Raw genomic sequence first — 15,325 nt, forward strand, 5'->3', positions numbered from 1 at the left:
CGCGCATGACCACCACCATCTGGGTGGCCCTCACACACGCATGCCCCGTCCTTCCCTTCACTCACCCCACACGCCGATAATGCCCTTGAAGGCAGGCCGTGACGCTGGCCATCACGGGCGATGATTGACTGTTACCCTTGCAACCACCCTTGGTTGTGCAAGGCGTAACACATGACCATGGCACCCTTCTCAGTTCTTTCTTTGTTTTTCCCCCAATAGGAAAGCTAGGGGTAAGTTCCGTACAGTTCAAACCTGAGACCCCTCAGTGCAACCTAACCGTTCAGCTATCTCATGCGGCCCACCCTTCCCAGTTCTCTTGCACATAAATATTTCTTATTTTCTGGCCTGACTATGATGGCTTGATGATATTTTTGCATGGATATACAGCACCATCGCTACTGCTACAGCTACAGGGTCTCTGGTTCACTATCTAAATAAGGAGCTGTGTCATGCATCCAAGCCCTAGCCAACTTTGTAATAGTTTTCATGTTTCCTGTTCCAAAATGTAACCTAAAGGTTTTGCTCATATTTTGGTGGCTTATGTCTCCACCATGAACTGTGAAGGTAACGGTCTTAATATTTCATTTATGTGATCAGCTATCTGACCAATAAGATCTCAAGTCACTCCATGAATTTAACAATAAACAATGCTAGTCTAACCAACAATGGAATCTAAAAATCAAGCTGGCATTCTCTTGCTATCATGCATAGAAATCATGGTGCTTCAGGAATTAGCACAAAGTAAAAACAGAGATTTCAGGAAATTAAAAATGGACAGACTTGTTTTTCAAACACACATACAGGTCCATGTATTTTTTTAATTAAGCATAACAAAATTTAGGTGCATTTTTTAATTGTGTGGAAAACTTAGGTGCCTGTTTAGAATTACCAGAGAGAGAGAGAGAGATCATACATGCACCATGCGCAGAGAGAGAATCAGTACACCATTTAAATAGATAATAACTTGGGTTATTTTTTTGTACTTTACCTCAACATTTGAAGATACATTGCGAAGCCCATCAAAAGACCAAAAGCCTCATGAGGGATACTGCTCCAAGTACTTTGAAGTAGTATAATAAGGCATCACAGAAACATGTCATATAGGATCCCATGTCTAGGGGACACACTATGTGACGCTCTACGACATTCAAACATTATTTTAATATTTTTAATACTTTTTAATAAATTTTAATAATATTTTCTATAGCTAATATATTTTATATGTTAAAATATCAAAATATATTTCCAACAAATAAATAATAGAGAATTCATGCTCTCGTGTCCTAATTTTTAGAAACAATGTCTTCATGTTAAGTTGTGCCCCTGTCCGTGCCCATGTCACAGTCTGAGACAAGGATGGCATCAATATTTTTGCAGAAACAATCAGGTCAGCAGACTTTTTCCAAGTGTCATGATAATTGTCTAGAAAAGATGCAACCTCTGCGTGGTGCATGAATCACAAGAATACCTTTCTTCAGCACTCAAAGATTTTAAGAGATAAATAATCCTCATGCAAATACAGAAGGGAAGAAATCTACTGAATGATGTTTCCCACTATTGGAGAAAAAAAACAACAAAGAAGAAAGCACAGTTAAGGGACATTGATCACCTGAATAGACTGCAACATGTCAGAGACAGCAATTACCAGATCCCCTGATTGTATCATACCCCTGGCTTTCAGTAATGAGAACGTTCGGTTGAGGTTGCTCTCCATGTCATCAGAGAAGTTTAACCTGAAGGGTATCAAACCCCATTGTAGATTCAAACGGCGTCGCACAGAGGTTGTGGTCGTGAAGGCAAAAATGGGGCAATCCGGTCGGCACCGCGACAAAAGAGAAGCCATGTATCCAGTTTTTGTGTATACGAAAATGGCATCCACTTCCAAGCTGTTTGCTGCAAGTAATTATCAACATTACCAACCCTGACAATTTAGTTACTTTCCTAAACATACATACAGAAGCAGCAAGGACTGGCAGGTAAAAAATAAAAAGCAAAAAAAAAAAGAACACATGTAGACATCCTCGTTTCTTCCATGTTGAGAAATAGCAACATTTAAAATATTGTAAAAAGGAAAAAGGTATAAGGTGCACATATACATAAGTCCATAAGTTTGCTCCCGAAAGTAGAATATACAGATCATTTTTTACTATTAACGCTGAGGATTTCTAAAAGATTGTAGAACGATAAATAGCTAAACTGTAGATTACACTTCATCCCAATACCAGCCCTGAAGACAAATAGGTGAACTAGGCACTCCAAAAATTAAGGTATCTACCTAGGACAGTGATACAATTGAGATATTGACAAGCAATTAGGTGGTCAAGGCAATAACATCAGATGGTGTAGGTAGATATTTTTCTGCCAGCTACATCAAGGTTTTCCAGTTCAAATGAAAAAAAAAAAAACTACATAGAGAAAGCAAAAACAGTAAATACATGAATGAGAGCAAGCAATTGAAATATACAGGCTGCAGTTGAGCTTTTGAAATTCAGAAATAAAAACCTAAAGATTTATATTCAGTGTGGGTCTAAGCAGTAGTTAAATGCCACATGACGAAGAGCAAGAAATCCATGATGTGCCAGAAAAAATGGTTGAGTCTGGATAGTTCACACTCAAGCAAGTAATATGGCACCTGGAGCAGCAAACAACTAAATTTTCTCCAATAAACGACAAGAATAGCAGAAAACAATGGCCACAAACTACAGAGAACATGAAAGCATCTGTAATACAGTTAATCAAGAATTCGAAAGGTACCCATTTTAGCAGCAGAATTGCATATTGTCTCTGAAATACGGCCCCTGAAGGAAGATGCAACATCAGAAAGGATTGTCGCTTCATGTTGTTTCTCCTCTCTCCACCACCTCTCTATTCTCAGACTCACACTTCTCAGCACAGCCAGAGCTTTCTCAGGATATTGACCCATTGCTGATTCTCCAGAAAGCATGAGAGCATCTGCTCGTTGTCTCACTGCTTCAGAAACATCAGCAACTTCAGCCCTTGTGGGAGTAGGGTATTCAATCATGGACTCGAGAAGCTGTGATGCAACAATCACAGGCCTGTTGAGCTGCCTGCAAAATTGCACTATCTTCTGCTGTGCTGAGGGAACCTCTTCCAGTGGAATTTGTGCACCAAGATCTCCTCTAGCAACCATGGCTCCATCAGATGCACGAATGATCTCCTCAAGGTTCTTCAATGAGTCGATACTCTCAATTTTTGCAATTAATGCAATATCACTGCAAACACATGATAATTTAGCATCTAAGTTATTTAGCGGTTGCAAACAACATGGTGATACAAAGTGCCAGACCATATGTATAGGGCTAGACTAAGATGGTGAAGCTCTCTCTCTCTCTCTCTCTCTCTCTCTCTCTCTCTCTCTCTCTCTCTCTCTCTCTCTCTTTATGCTATATGTATATATCAATATTATTTACATATAATAGGTAGGTCTGAAACATAGTGTTTGCTTTATCAGAACTTACAGATCTATTTATAAGCTTAATTAGTAGTAAACTTGCATATGAATAATTTTCCATGCTAAAATGTGTTATTAGAGGAATCGAAAAAGTCAAAAGTTCATATTGCAATGAAACTCAAACTATGTCACATAGGTGCGGGTGTGGGTGCGGCGATGCGGCACTTTAAAAAAACTTGGGTGCAGGGGTGCGGGGAGGATATATATATAATTTTTAACAGTTTTAAGTTAACATTACGTGTATTTGTGTGCATTTATGTATTTATATATATAATATAGATAAAAATGGACTTGATTAGGGCTAACTGAATCTACTGTTGGATAGAAATCGACCTCAGTGTGGTTGATTTCACCTAACACAAAGGAAGCTGTGTTCAAGTGTTGTACCCGCCCGGGTGCGGGTGCGGGTGCGATGCGGGTGTGGTGCCATGTTAGAAGAGTCCGTGTGACAGAGAACTCAAACTATGTAAGCAAGCATTAACATGCCTACAGGTTCAGAATTCAATTTTCTTGACAATTTGACTCTATCTAAAACATGCATTTAATAAGTAAGCAATGATAGACATAACAGGTTCAGACTTCAGATTCAGCAAAAAAAAAAAACTGAAACTATGTACTTTTCAAGTGGTTAGTAAAGGGTTTTGAAGCCCTGCTGTAACAACAAATAAATAGGAGGAGATGAATAAGAAGAGAAAACACTAGACATCAGCCTGAATTTTTTCTGAATGAGTTCTGACAATCCTCAATGCAATCAATATATATATATATATATATAGAGAGAGAGAGAGAGAGAGATCATATGGCTTAACCGTTGTACAAGCATTAGTTTAAAACTACAACATGGCACTGCCAGGTATATTCTAGTATTTGCAAAACAGATATCTAAATTACAATTCCGTGTTAAATTACAGTTTTATCCTTATGTTGTACGACTATTTCTTACAGTTAGAATTTTAGCAGATAAAAATGGTTAGGACCTACCAATTACTCTATTTATGTGTGTGTGTGTGTGGGGGGGGGGGGGGGGGGTGCACGCATACATGTATGCTTCATATATCTAGTCTTCCCCATTTCTGAATTGCCTTCATTATCATTTGTATGTTAGGAATTGTAATTTTCTCAATACCAAATTTATTTCATAATTTAGTCCCTTTTTGTTGTTATGCAAATTCTTACTAATCATTGTGACTTCTTAATTATCCATAGCAATTGCTGTACAAATTCTTCGTCGAGCTCCTGTGAACTTATTCTCCTTAACATGGGTTCAAATCTTCCTTAATCCAACTATAAACAAGTTGAAAAGCAGATAAAAGCAAAGAATATGATTCTAGAAGTTACTGTCGCAACCTATCCTGGAAAAGGAATTTATTCTGTACCTGTCACGAGATCGTGCAGCAATGTAGCTCTTCAGATGATTTATCACTTCAGCAGACTTGACAAATGAGATCGCAATGAAATCTACACCTTCAGCAATCCCAAAATCAATATCAAGCCAATCCTGCAGGAGAAAAAGTTGACCATGACTTTGGGCCCCAAGAATTCTCAGTAACTCTTTCTTTTTTCCTTAATTAGTTTTTCCTGACGTTTGGGTTTTTTCAAAATTAATCAATTTGACCCAGAATCCTGAAAAATAAATATTCCATGGCCAAGTAAGAGGTGACTAATGAAAGGTTCAGTAAGATCAGTGAAACAAGAAACTCATTCAACTGTAGCATCATATAGGACCCCCAACATAACTGCCAAAAGTGTGGATTTTGACTACTTTTGGAAGACCACCATCCCTAACAAAGAAACTCAACAAACGCAAGACACAAGCAAGTTAAGAAAGCATCAAGATATCATATAGGACCACCGAAGCTAACCGCCAAAAGTGCAGATTTTGACTCCGTTTAGAAGATCAACATCCCTAACACCGACTCAACAAATGCAAGACAAGCAACTTAATAAACCATCAAGAAGCACTAACCTTGGAAGAAATAGTTGGAAGCATGGCATTTCTTTCACGAACAAGATGACCATCACGCCAAAATGTCAGATTAGCACGAGGTAACAACAGGCCAGGATCTGTACAACGACATCTCACATCTGGACCAATCTTCTCAATCACATCAAATCTCACCATTCCTCCATCCACAAGAAGCTCATCTCCCACCTTGACATCTATATACATGCCAGATTTTTTTTATCTACATATTGGAAACTTGCTAGAATTCACATAAAAAAAGTGATTAATATTTTCAAAAATAACAAAAGATTTTAAGAAATCAGACCTTCAGCAAAGCCATCGTAGCTCACATTAATGGTGCGATCTGGAAGAGGTAAAGTAAAAGCTCTGACACTGAAAGTCCAGATCTCACCATCCTGCAAAATCATATAGATCTTCAGAACCTTAAAAGAAAAATATTAGAAAAAAAAGATAAAAGTATGTTTTACCATACAGTGCATAGGAGACTCGGAACAATGCTGAAAAGCCATATTGTATGATACTGTCACCATACAACACTTAAATTCAGAAAACCAGTATGATATGTTAAGATGTATGTATATAATATATATAATGTATATATATATATAATGTATATTTATTTATGATTGTAATGGGTAAATACCCATTAGGGGTATTTGTGTCTTTTCACATATATAATAGGCTGTGCCCATTAGGGGGCACTTTAGTCCTTTATTTTTCTTTCTTTCTCTTAATTTACTTTTGTCTTTTTGGTTTGAGCTAAGGGTATTAAAGACCTTAGCTCATAGAGCCGTTGGGGGTGGTCCCAAGGGTTCTTGAGCTCCTCTTTGTCTATATAAAGGGGGTAATCCCCCTCTTGTATAACTATACTTTCCTAATGCATATTTTGTGCAGTTTAGGATTAATAAAGTTATTATTTTTAAGTGTGGAGTGTTCTCTTTCTTTGTCCCTTAGTAGCTCTTGTGTTTGAACCCTTTGTGGATCGTGGTATGCCTCTTGTATAAGGTGTGCGATAGCTCTTGTGATTGAGAGCTCTCTCATTTCATTACATGGTATCAGAGCCAAGAATAATCATCTTGGTGTTTAGCTTTTGGTGGTGGATTCGAGAACCTTTGCTCAAGTATGTGCTTTGTGAGGATTCTTGATTTGGTATATAGTTTAAAACTCTATATGTGTTCAATTTTGATTATTGTTGCCTATCTCATGCATTATGTACATGAAAGTGTTTGTTCATGGGTATTTTAAGAAATTTATTGAAAAAATGTTTGTTGTTCCCTTATAACTATTTTATAATACTCTTTGATTAAATATAACTGCATATTTGAGCATTGTTGGAATTGTTTTTATTTGAAAAATGTAGTGTTTTTGTTGTCCTAAACTTGAACTTAATTAAACTCCTATTATTAATTTTTCTCAACCTTGTTAAATGTTTAAAAAAATATTTGAAATATTTATTTTAATTTTGTATAATGGTTTTGTGAGTTGTTCACATTTGGAATCATGAGATGTTTGTTGGGATGAGTTATGTAGGAACCTCTATATTTTGTCAATGTGCATTATTGGCACTTGTTTTGGCTCTGACTAATGGTTATTTGACCTCTAGTTCTATGAGCGAGTTGTATCACTCAGTTGAGTATTTGGCTCTTGTTGTTTATTTGATGCTCACATTGATCTTTATCTGTTATTTGTTTGTGACCATATTGGTCATTATGGATTAAATCTCGTAATATTGCAAAACTTATTTTCCTTGATTTGAATATTGTTTTCAAATCTTCTTGCTTATTGACAACAGTTTGTTTTCATTACAATATTTTTATCTCATGGTTTTCACCACTCTTTCCTCTTATTTGAGTGATTTTTTATTATGGATAAGAGATGTTTATCAGTTTCACAACCATGGTTGTGGTAAGCTATGTGCACCCGTTGCAGCTAATAGTATTGATTGCAGTTTTACAACAATTTGTAACGTGAGGGATGTGCAACTCTTGTGATTGTAGCTGACTTTTATTGTCAGTTTAGATACCTGTTATTGTTGGTGCATGGTCACTAGTTTGGTTATTGGTGACATTTGTGTTTGATATCTTATCCTATGCGTTGATACACTTGAATTTTGAGGATGTTGAGTTGGAGGTCAAAGAGGTGATGGCTTGTGGTGAGCAAACTATTGTTGAGATTTGAAAATATCATTTTTTTGTTATGATTTGTTGTATGTGGGTTTTTTAAAATCTCTCCATGTATTTTCTAATCTTTTCCGCTACCCATTTTCCTTTGCATGGAAAATGGTTTTTCTTTAAAAAAAAAATCATGCATTATTATGTGCATTAAATATGCTATAATTGCATATTGGATATATATGTTGATATTTAGATTTGTTTCATAATGGTTATCTTTCATTTTTTTGTATGAATTTAATTAATTCTTCCTTTGTTGTGAAATCCTTTGAGCCCTTACATTTAATATACATGGTGTTGTGTTTTGTTTAGTATAATTAATGAATCATACCTTCCTTTAAAATGTTTACCTAAACCTTTGGGACTTTATTTATGCATAATTGTTTATATCTTCTTGATATTTTATGTTTAATATGTGTTTGTCCTTTGGACTTTAGTGGTCAAAATTCTACTATCTTCAATATTTACGTTTTCTTGAAAAAATATGTTGATTTTATGGTTATGATTGTTTAAACTAGATTTCTTAAAAATTGTTTTGATATATATATATATATTAATTTTTTATCTTAATGGCTATATATACATATATATATATACATATATATATATATACATATATATATATATATATTATCTATTTAATTTAATTTGTGGTGTTCTTTGTTCAAAATATATTTTTGAAACTATATAAAATCTATAGCTATTCTTAACTTTTGTCGTGTTAAAACTTTTTTCGTTTAAAACTATTTAGTTAGGATCTTTTTCTTTGTGTAGTTGGAATTTTTGTTTTTTGTCCTCTCCGAAGGTTCTTAAAGATGAGATGGGTTGAAAAAGTAATATCTTTAATACATCATATCATGAAGATGGAGATAGCCGATGAAGGCGTTGGGTGACGATCACCAATAAAGACATTAGAATACTTGTATTTGCAAATTTTTTCGATGCGTCATAAAGATGAAGATTTTCAATGAAGGCACTCGAAGATTTGAACATTCTTTGTTGTTTATCTTGTATTTACAAACTTCCGATTACTCACCCTAAGTTTGAGGGGGTGTTAAGATGTATGTATATATATAATATATACACATTATATATATTTATTTATCATTATAATAGGTAAATATCCATTAGGGGTATTTTTGTCTTTTCACATATAATAGGTTGTGCCCATTAGGGGGCACTTTAGTCCTTTATTTTTCTTTCTTTCTCTTAATTTACTTTTGTCTTTTTGGTTTGAGCTAAGGGTATTAAAGACCTTAGCTCATAGAGCCGTTGGGGGTGGTCCCAAGGGTTCTTGAGCTCCTCTTTGTCTATATAAAGGGGGTAATCCCCCTCTTGTATAACTATACTTTCCTAATGCATATTTTGTGCATTTTAGGATTAATAAAGTTATTATTTTTAAGTGTGGAGTGTTCTCTTTCTTTGTCCCTTAGTAGTTGTGGGTTGTGGTATGCCTCTTGTATGAGGTGTGTGATAGTTCTTGTGATTGAGAACTCTCTCATTTCATTACATGAAAAACATCTGAGCAATTTCAGGCTTGTAACTTAAACCATATCATGCATATAAATATCTGAAATATCCTTATTGAGAACATCTTGGCAAAGACAATCTCACAATAACTTAGATTTTGGGAAAAACTTGGGAAAAGATTGACATATATATTATAGACATATAAAAATTGTTTTTAACACATTAATATCGTGCTAAGAGCATGATATTTTCAGAACAGGTGATATTTTAAAAATATCGCTTTTTCATGTGTATTAGCTTCTGAAAATGGCCTGATAAAATTGCAAGAATTTTAAAATATAACCAATATTTTTACATAGGTGCATATCATGCAATCACACTTCTTTTTCCAGTAATCACACAAATACCAGGGTTTCCGGAAGCGCATTTCCCCGAAGCGCATTTCGGAAGCGTGAAATGTGGCACTTCCGAAATGAGCTGGGAATCGGCTATTTTAAATGGGAAGCTTGCTTCCCATCAATGGAAAGCTCACCTCCCATCAATGGAAAGCTCGCTTCCCGTTAGTGGGGAAGCAAGTTTTCATTTTTATCGTTCGGTTTATTTTTTTACCAAAAAAATAAAAAGGATGTTTTTTAAAAGGGTAGAATGGTAAAAAAAATTTAAATATCAAAAACAAAAGACGGGTTGGATTTGAGGTTTGTGATTCTCAAACCCTACCCTCTCTCTCACTCGCTCCCTCCTCTCCAGCGACCTCCCTCACTTTGTCTCTCTCGCTCACTCTCTCTATCACTTTGTCTTTGTCGCTCACTCTCTCTCACTTTGTTAGCATTGTTTTGTTTTTCTATCTTTTTTTTATTTGGCTAAAATGGTTGGTCTAGTTCGTGCTAGGTATTGATGCGCTTTACCCAAACAACAACAACTACGCCTTCATCCCAAAACAATTGGGGTCGGCGATATGAACCAACAAAGAAAATCATTCTGGGTCTTCCACATGAATCCTTCTCCTCCATTCATTTCTATCCAATGCCATGTCCTCGGTGAGGTTCAAAGCATTCATATCCTTTCCTATCACCTCCATCCATGTCTTCCTAGGCCTACCCCGACCTCTTTTAACTAATATATTTTTCCATTTCTCCATCCTTCTAACTGGAGCATCATTAGGCCTTCGTCGAATATGTCCAAACCACCGTAAACGATTCTCTCTCATCTTATTTTAAATGAGTGCAACGCCTACCTTCTTACGTATCTCCTCGTTCCGAATCTTATCTTTTATTGTATTTCCACACATCCATCTCAGCATACGCATCTCAGCTACACTCATTTTTTGAATATGATGTCTCTTGGCAACCCAACATTCCGTACCATATAGTAAAGCGGGCCTAATAGTCGTCCTATAAAACTTTCCCTTCAACCGCAATGGCATTCTACGATCGCACAACACTCCAGTTGCACTCTTCCATTTCATCCACCCAACCTTTATCCTATGATTTACATCTCCATCAATTTCTCCATACTTTTGAATGATAGATCCCAAATATTTGAAAGAATCATCCACCGGTATTTCTTGCTCACCAAGCTTCACTACACTCCCATCTCTATTTCGTTGCTTACTAAATCGACATTCCATGTATTCTGTCTTACTCTTACTCAACTTAAAACCTCTTGCTTCCAATGTCTATCTCCATAATTCTAACTTAGCATTAACCCCAGCTCTAGACTCATCAATCAAAACAATATCATCAGCAAACAACATACACCACGACACATTTTCTTGATTTGGAGAAGGCTTACGATAGAGTACCTAGGGACGTTCTACCCAAAGGTGTAAATTAACTTTTTGGATAGAATAGTAGGTCAAAATGAAAAAGAAAAAAATTGCCTAAAAGTAACTAGAATCTTGAAAAAAAATTAAAAAATATGTAAAATAGCATTGGAGGGTATATGAGTAGTTGTCAGAGTTGCCAGTTGAGGAAGCGGGAGTGAGAAGCGATTCGGGAAGCAAAAGCGGGAAGTGATTTGGGAAGTGAAAGCGGGAAGCGCAGAACGACTTAGAAGCGAACCGGGAATCGTCTCGGAAAGTGAAGAATTATAGTTTGTTGTGGCTAGATTGCTAAAGTGTTTGACTTCTTAAATTCTTACTTATTAGTTCTTGGTTCTCTATTAGCTTATTGTGTTGCACGATCTAACAAAGTTTATATGCATTGTACTTCTAAATCCATTTTTTTCCTTTTGCCTAATCAATTTAGTGCATGGTTGCAATGTCAAACATGTAGATTTCTAACAATATAAAGGGTGGAATCATAAAAATGGTGTTTGAATCGTCAGTCTAGCTTCATGCTTAACACAATCAATTATTTATTTTAAAATTCTCCTATTTTGCTCATTTTTTCTCTTTTATTTATTTTCCATTTTAATTGTGTGACATAGGTTTCTAATATATCTTTCAATAAGATTGTGTTACATTGCAGTACAGTGCACATTTTAGTTTTCACTGTGCTAGTTACATTGTGCACTTTACAAACTTATATGTCTGCAACTCATCTATAGGTAAAGTTCCATGTGAGAACATGCACATGCATGTCTATGCATGTGTGTGCATGCATATCTGCATATTTAGGCAACGAAGTCTTTATATGTATGGATTTGTTGCCTCACACAACATCATTATGTGATTGTGTCAGCATTTATCATGACGAATATAAGCCAGATTCAGTGACTACAAGAGGAAACATCCCATTGCAAATGTATGATTTACATTTGTCATGGTACAAGACGATCTAACTCGAAATATTTTATGAATTCATTACTGGCTATGTATACAAACATCCTGGTGCTACCAGCCAAGAAGCTGTGGAGGGCATATTTGGAGCTTGGTGTTTCTATAAAGTTTATATAGGCAATATGCAGGAGAAACTTATAGTCTTTGAGAGTTAAATAACAATGCAAACCGATAGGAAAACCAAAAGAAAGGCATGAGCATAGAAATGATCAGGTGAAAAAAAAAGAAGACGGAATGTGAAGCAAGAATAAAACTTTCAAAAACCATAAGAATTAAGACAAACAACAAAATCTATTTACCATTTTTTGCATGAGAATCACATATACAACCTGTTGCAATTACCATAATATGGTCCAAATCCCTTGTTACATGCTATCACACGCAAAGAAATCTCTCTCTGGGCTAATCTTGGAGAAACTGATCTTTGGGTTGAAATATTCTTTCTTCAAAAGCAAGATAAGGCTCCTAAAAAGTCTTTCTCTGGAATTGTCAGCAAAACCCTTCTGAATAATTGCATCACAAAGTTTGACAGACAAAATGCAGCGGATGCAATGGCAATTTTTCCTGTAATTAATGAATATCAACAAAAACCTGCCCCGTTGGCAAGTCATCGAGGATTGGGCACTGGAACCATTAAGCTACCCATCCAACCCACACCAAGGTGAGTTTTCAGTGGACTTACCTTTGCATATTAGGTTGGTAGGTTGAACCTCTAGAATCTATGAAAGCGAACAAGTTACTTTGAGCAAGAAGATGCTCTATTCAGATAACCCATAGCAACAAACACGATTCACAGTATATACATTAGGTTTACAGAAAAGAATGAGTTAATGACCAAGGTAACCCCTAATCCGAAAAGAATGAATGAATGACTAATATGACCAATGAAAATATTTTTGAAGAAGACAAAAAATGCCACTTTATTACAAACAACTTATGCAACAAAGATGACTATTACCTACAGTAGCAATACTAATCAGAGAATCATGGCAAACAAGCAAACAACCAAAAATAGCTACAATTGACGCAGCAACAAATCAATTGCCGTTAAGCAATTCTGAACATATGTTTTCACAGTTTTTGGGCACTAAGGTCATACTAAAATCATTTAACGCTTCTTACTTGTCATTTTATATCTTCTTGCCTTTGTACCAAGAAATGCATGTCAAGGGTTGAACTAAGCATGGTTCTTCATTTATCTTCTATAATTGTTCAGTATTAAAACACTCTGCAACTCCATTTAGTTGAGATATACAGGGCACAGAGCTGGTGTAGCTTCGCTAAAGACATATTCCTTACCTCTTGTGGCGTATTAACTACAGAATGGAGCTTCTTCCCAAGGGCTTATAAAGCAGGGTGTCTTAACCACCCAACAGTTAATCCACTTGCCGTTGCTAATCCAACTTAAGATCTGTTAATACAGCAGGTACTAGCAAAAGCTACTCATGTGGATTCTATAAGGGTTTGTCTAAACCAATCAAGTACGATTTGGATATTTTGTTTTTCCTCTGGAATGGAACCTTGTATATAGTTATTTTTCCAGCTCTGTGTTTAACTGGCACGTCGAGTAACACATCTCAATACTCTCAGCACTTCAGAGAAACACCTCCACTTAATGCCCAACCATTTCCATCCTGTCTGTCGACCATGAAACTTAGTAGTCGACAAAAACAGATAAGCCACAATCAAGTTTGACTGCATGCCATAAGACCATGAAATAATCAACTTAAACAAAAAAAGATAAAACCAACAAATTCAATGGCTATATCAACCAACAGTTATCAGTTCTCCTCTTTCAATGCACACACAGCACAGGAAATCAGGAATAGCTCTCATGAACCGACACTCAGAAGAAGAACAAATTAAATTACCACCAAATTCAAAGTTATCGTGGTAATTGCAACTAACAACAATACCAACTACTAAAAATTTTACAATCAGCAATCAGTTCCATTAGAGATTAATCATCTCCTCTCGCTGGTGTTCGCTAAAGATCACATAATACCAGAAATTGACAGTAGTAATAACCTATTAGAGATTGTAATTAGCTGATAATTGGTCATTATCTATAATCACCTCTGGCAATAACATCACAGAGCATCAGCTACCAGCTGCTAAAGACTCAATCACAAAGACTTTGTTCAATGATCCAATAAGTGAAAAAACGAACAGAAATGCATTAACAAGGACAGACTAAGCCACCATCACCACCAACAACAACAAGAAGAACAACAACGAGGACAATGAGAAGGAATTCATCAGGGCACAAAGGAGAGATTTTACCTCCGTCTTCGCGGAGGCGGCTCCGCCGAGATCGTCCATGTGGATCTCGCTCCCCTCCGTGTCCATCATGATGGCAACGGCGTAGCCCTTCTCCTCGTTGAGCCTCCTCACCTTGCGGATGACGTCGCGGTGCCATTCGCGGGTGCCGTGGCACATGTTGATCCGGGCGACGTTCATCCCGCCGATGGCGAGCGCCTCTATCTGCGAAAACTCGCTGGTCGCCGGGCCGATGGTGCACACGAGCTTCGTCCGCCGGGTGCTGCGGAACCCGTTCTCCTTCAGCTCAGCCTCGCTCACCGCGTCCACCTCGATGACGGACGACGAAGATGCATCCGCCGCCGCCGCTCCCCTCCCGTTGGCAGCGGCGGGGGAGCTCCCGAGCTCGTAGACAGCGGAGACTAGAAGCCGGGAGGGGCAGCGGCCGGGAAGGCTGGACAATTTGGGGATGACGATGAAGGGCTTGGATTTGGGGATGGTGGTGGTGGTTCGGAGGTGGGTACGTGGGGAGGAGGATGGGATGAACGCGTGAATTGCTTGCGCCATCTCTCACTTCTTCCTCTCCTTTCTTCTTACTTGTTGGGAAAAGGATGAGCGTGAGAAATATAGAGTTACAGAAAGGAAAAGAGGAAGAGAGAGAGATGCAATCATGCAAGTAGAGCAATTCTACTTGGAAGTTATCGCCAGAGACAAACTAAGGAGCTACGAGGGAAGAGAAAGGTAGGTTAGAGAGAGAGAGAGATGGGCATTCGGATCGGGGTCAGTCGTAACCAGAATCGATCTGAAATCGGATCTGGTGGGTTGTGTATGCCATGGAGAAGGAACTTTAGGCTCGCGTTTGGAATCAGGAGGGCTTAGAGCCAAACGGGACTTGAGCCTAATCAGACTTTTGCAGGACCCTTCTCAAGATAGATAGGCAACTAACGGTGGGCCAAAATCAAGCTTTAGTGACACATATCGCGACATTTTGTCAATATAATGAACAAAAACAATGTGATATGCAGGTAAGTCGCAACTTTAGTTTGAACTTTGGCGACTGTGTTCGATTACATTAGCAATCTTAATCTTTTGGGGGGAGAAAGTTCTTCCTTTCCTTTGCTTGCTCATTTTCCTGTTAACTAAGGGGTTAGTTTGATGTCTTGTTCAAGATTGGATCAAATGAAAGAACATAACAGACAGAACTCATA

General features: G+C 37.1%; 1 protein-coding gene across 1 annotated transcript; it reads right to left on the reverse strand.

Moving 5' to 3' along the window:
* Positions 1-1,397: 1,397 nt before the first annotated feature.
* On the reverse strand, positions 1,398-14,833 carry LOC149829224 (pyruvate kinase isozyme A, chloroplastic-like). Its single transcript, XM_090017985.1, has 6 exons — positions 14,142-14,833; positions 5,743-5,833; positions 5,439-5,632; positions 4,849-4,970; positions 2,755-3,233; positions 1,398-1,893 (listed from the first exon to the last, which is right to left on the reverse strand). The coding sequence occupies exons 1-6, from the start codon at positions 14,682-14,684 to the stop codon at positions 1,592-1,594; spliced, it is 1,731 nt and encodes a 576-aa protein (XP_089874111.1). The 5' UTR covers positions 14,685-14,833; the 3' UTR covers positions 1,398-1,591.
* Positions 14,834-15,325: the final 492 nt, after the last annotated feature.

This window comes from Nuphar pumila, chromosome 9 (assembly GCF_984573655.1).
Source record: "Nuphar pumila chromosome 9, dmNupPumi1.hap1.1, whole genome shotgun sequence".
NCBI classification, from domain to species: domain Eukaryota; kingdom Viridiplantae; phylum Streptophyta; class Magnoliopsida; order Nymphaeales; family Nymphaeaceae; genus Nuphar; species Nuphar pumila.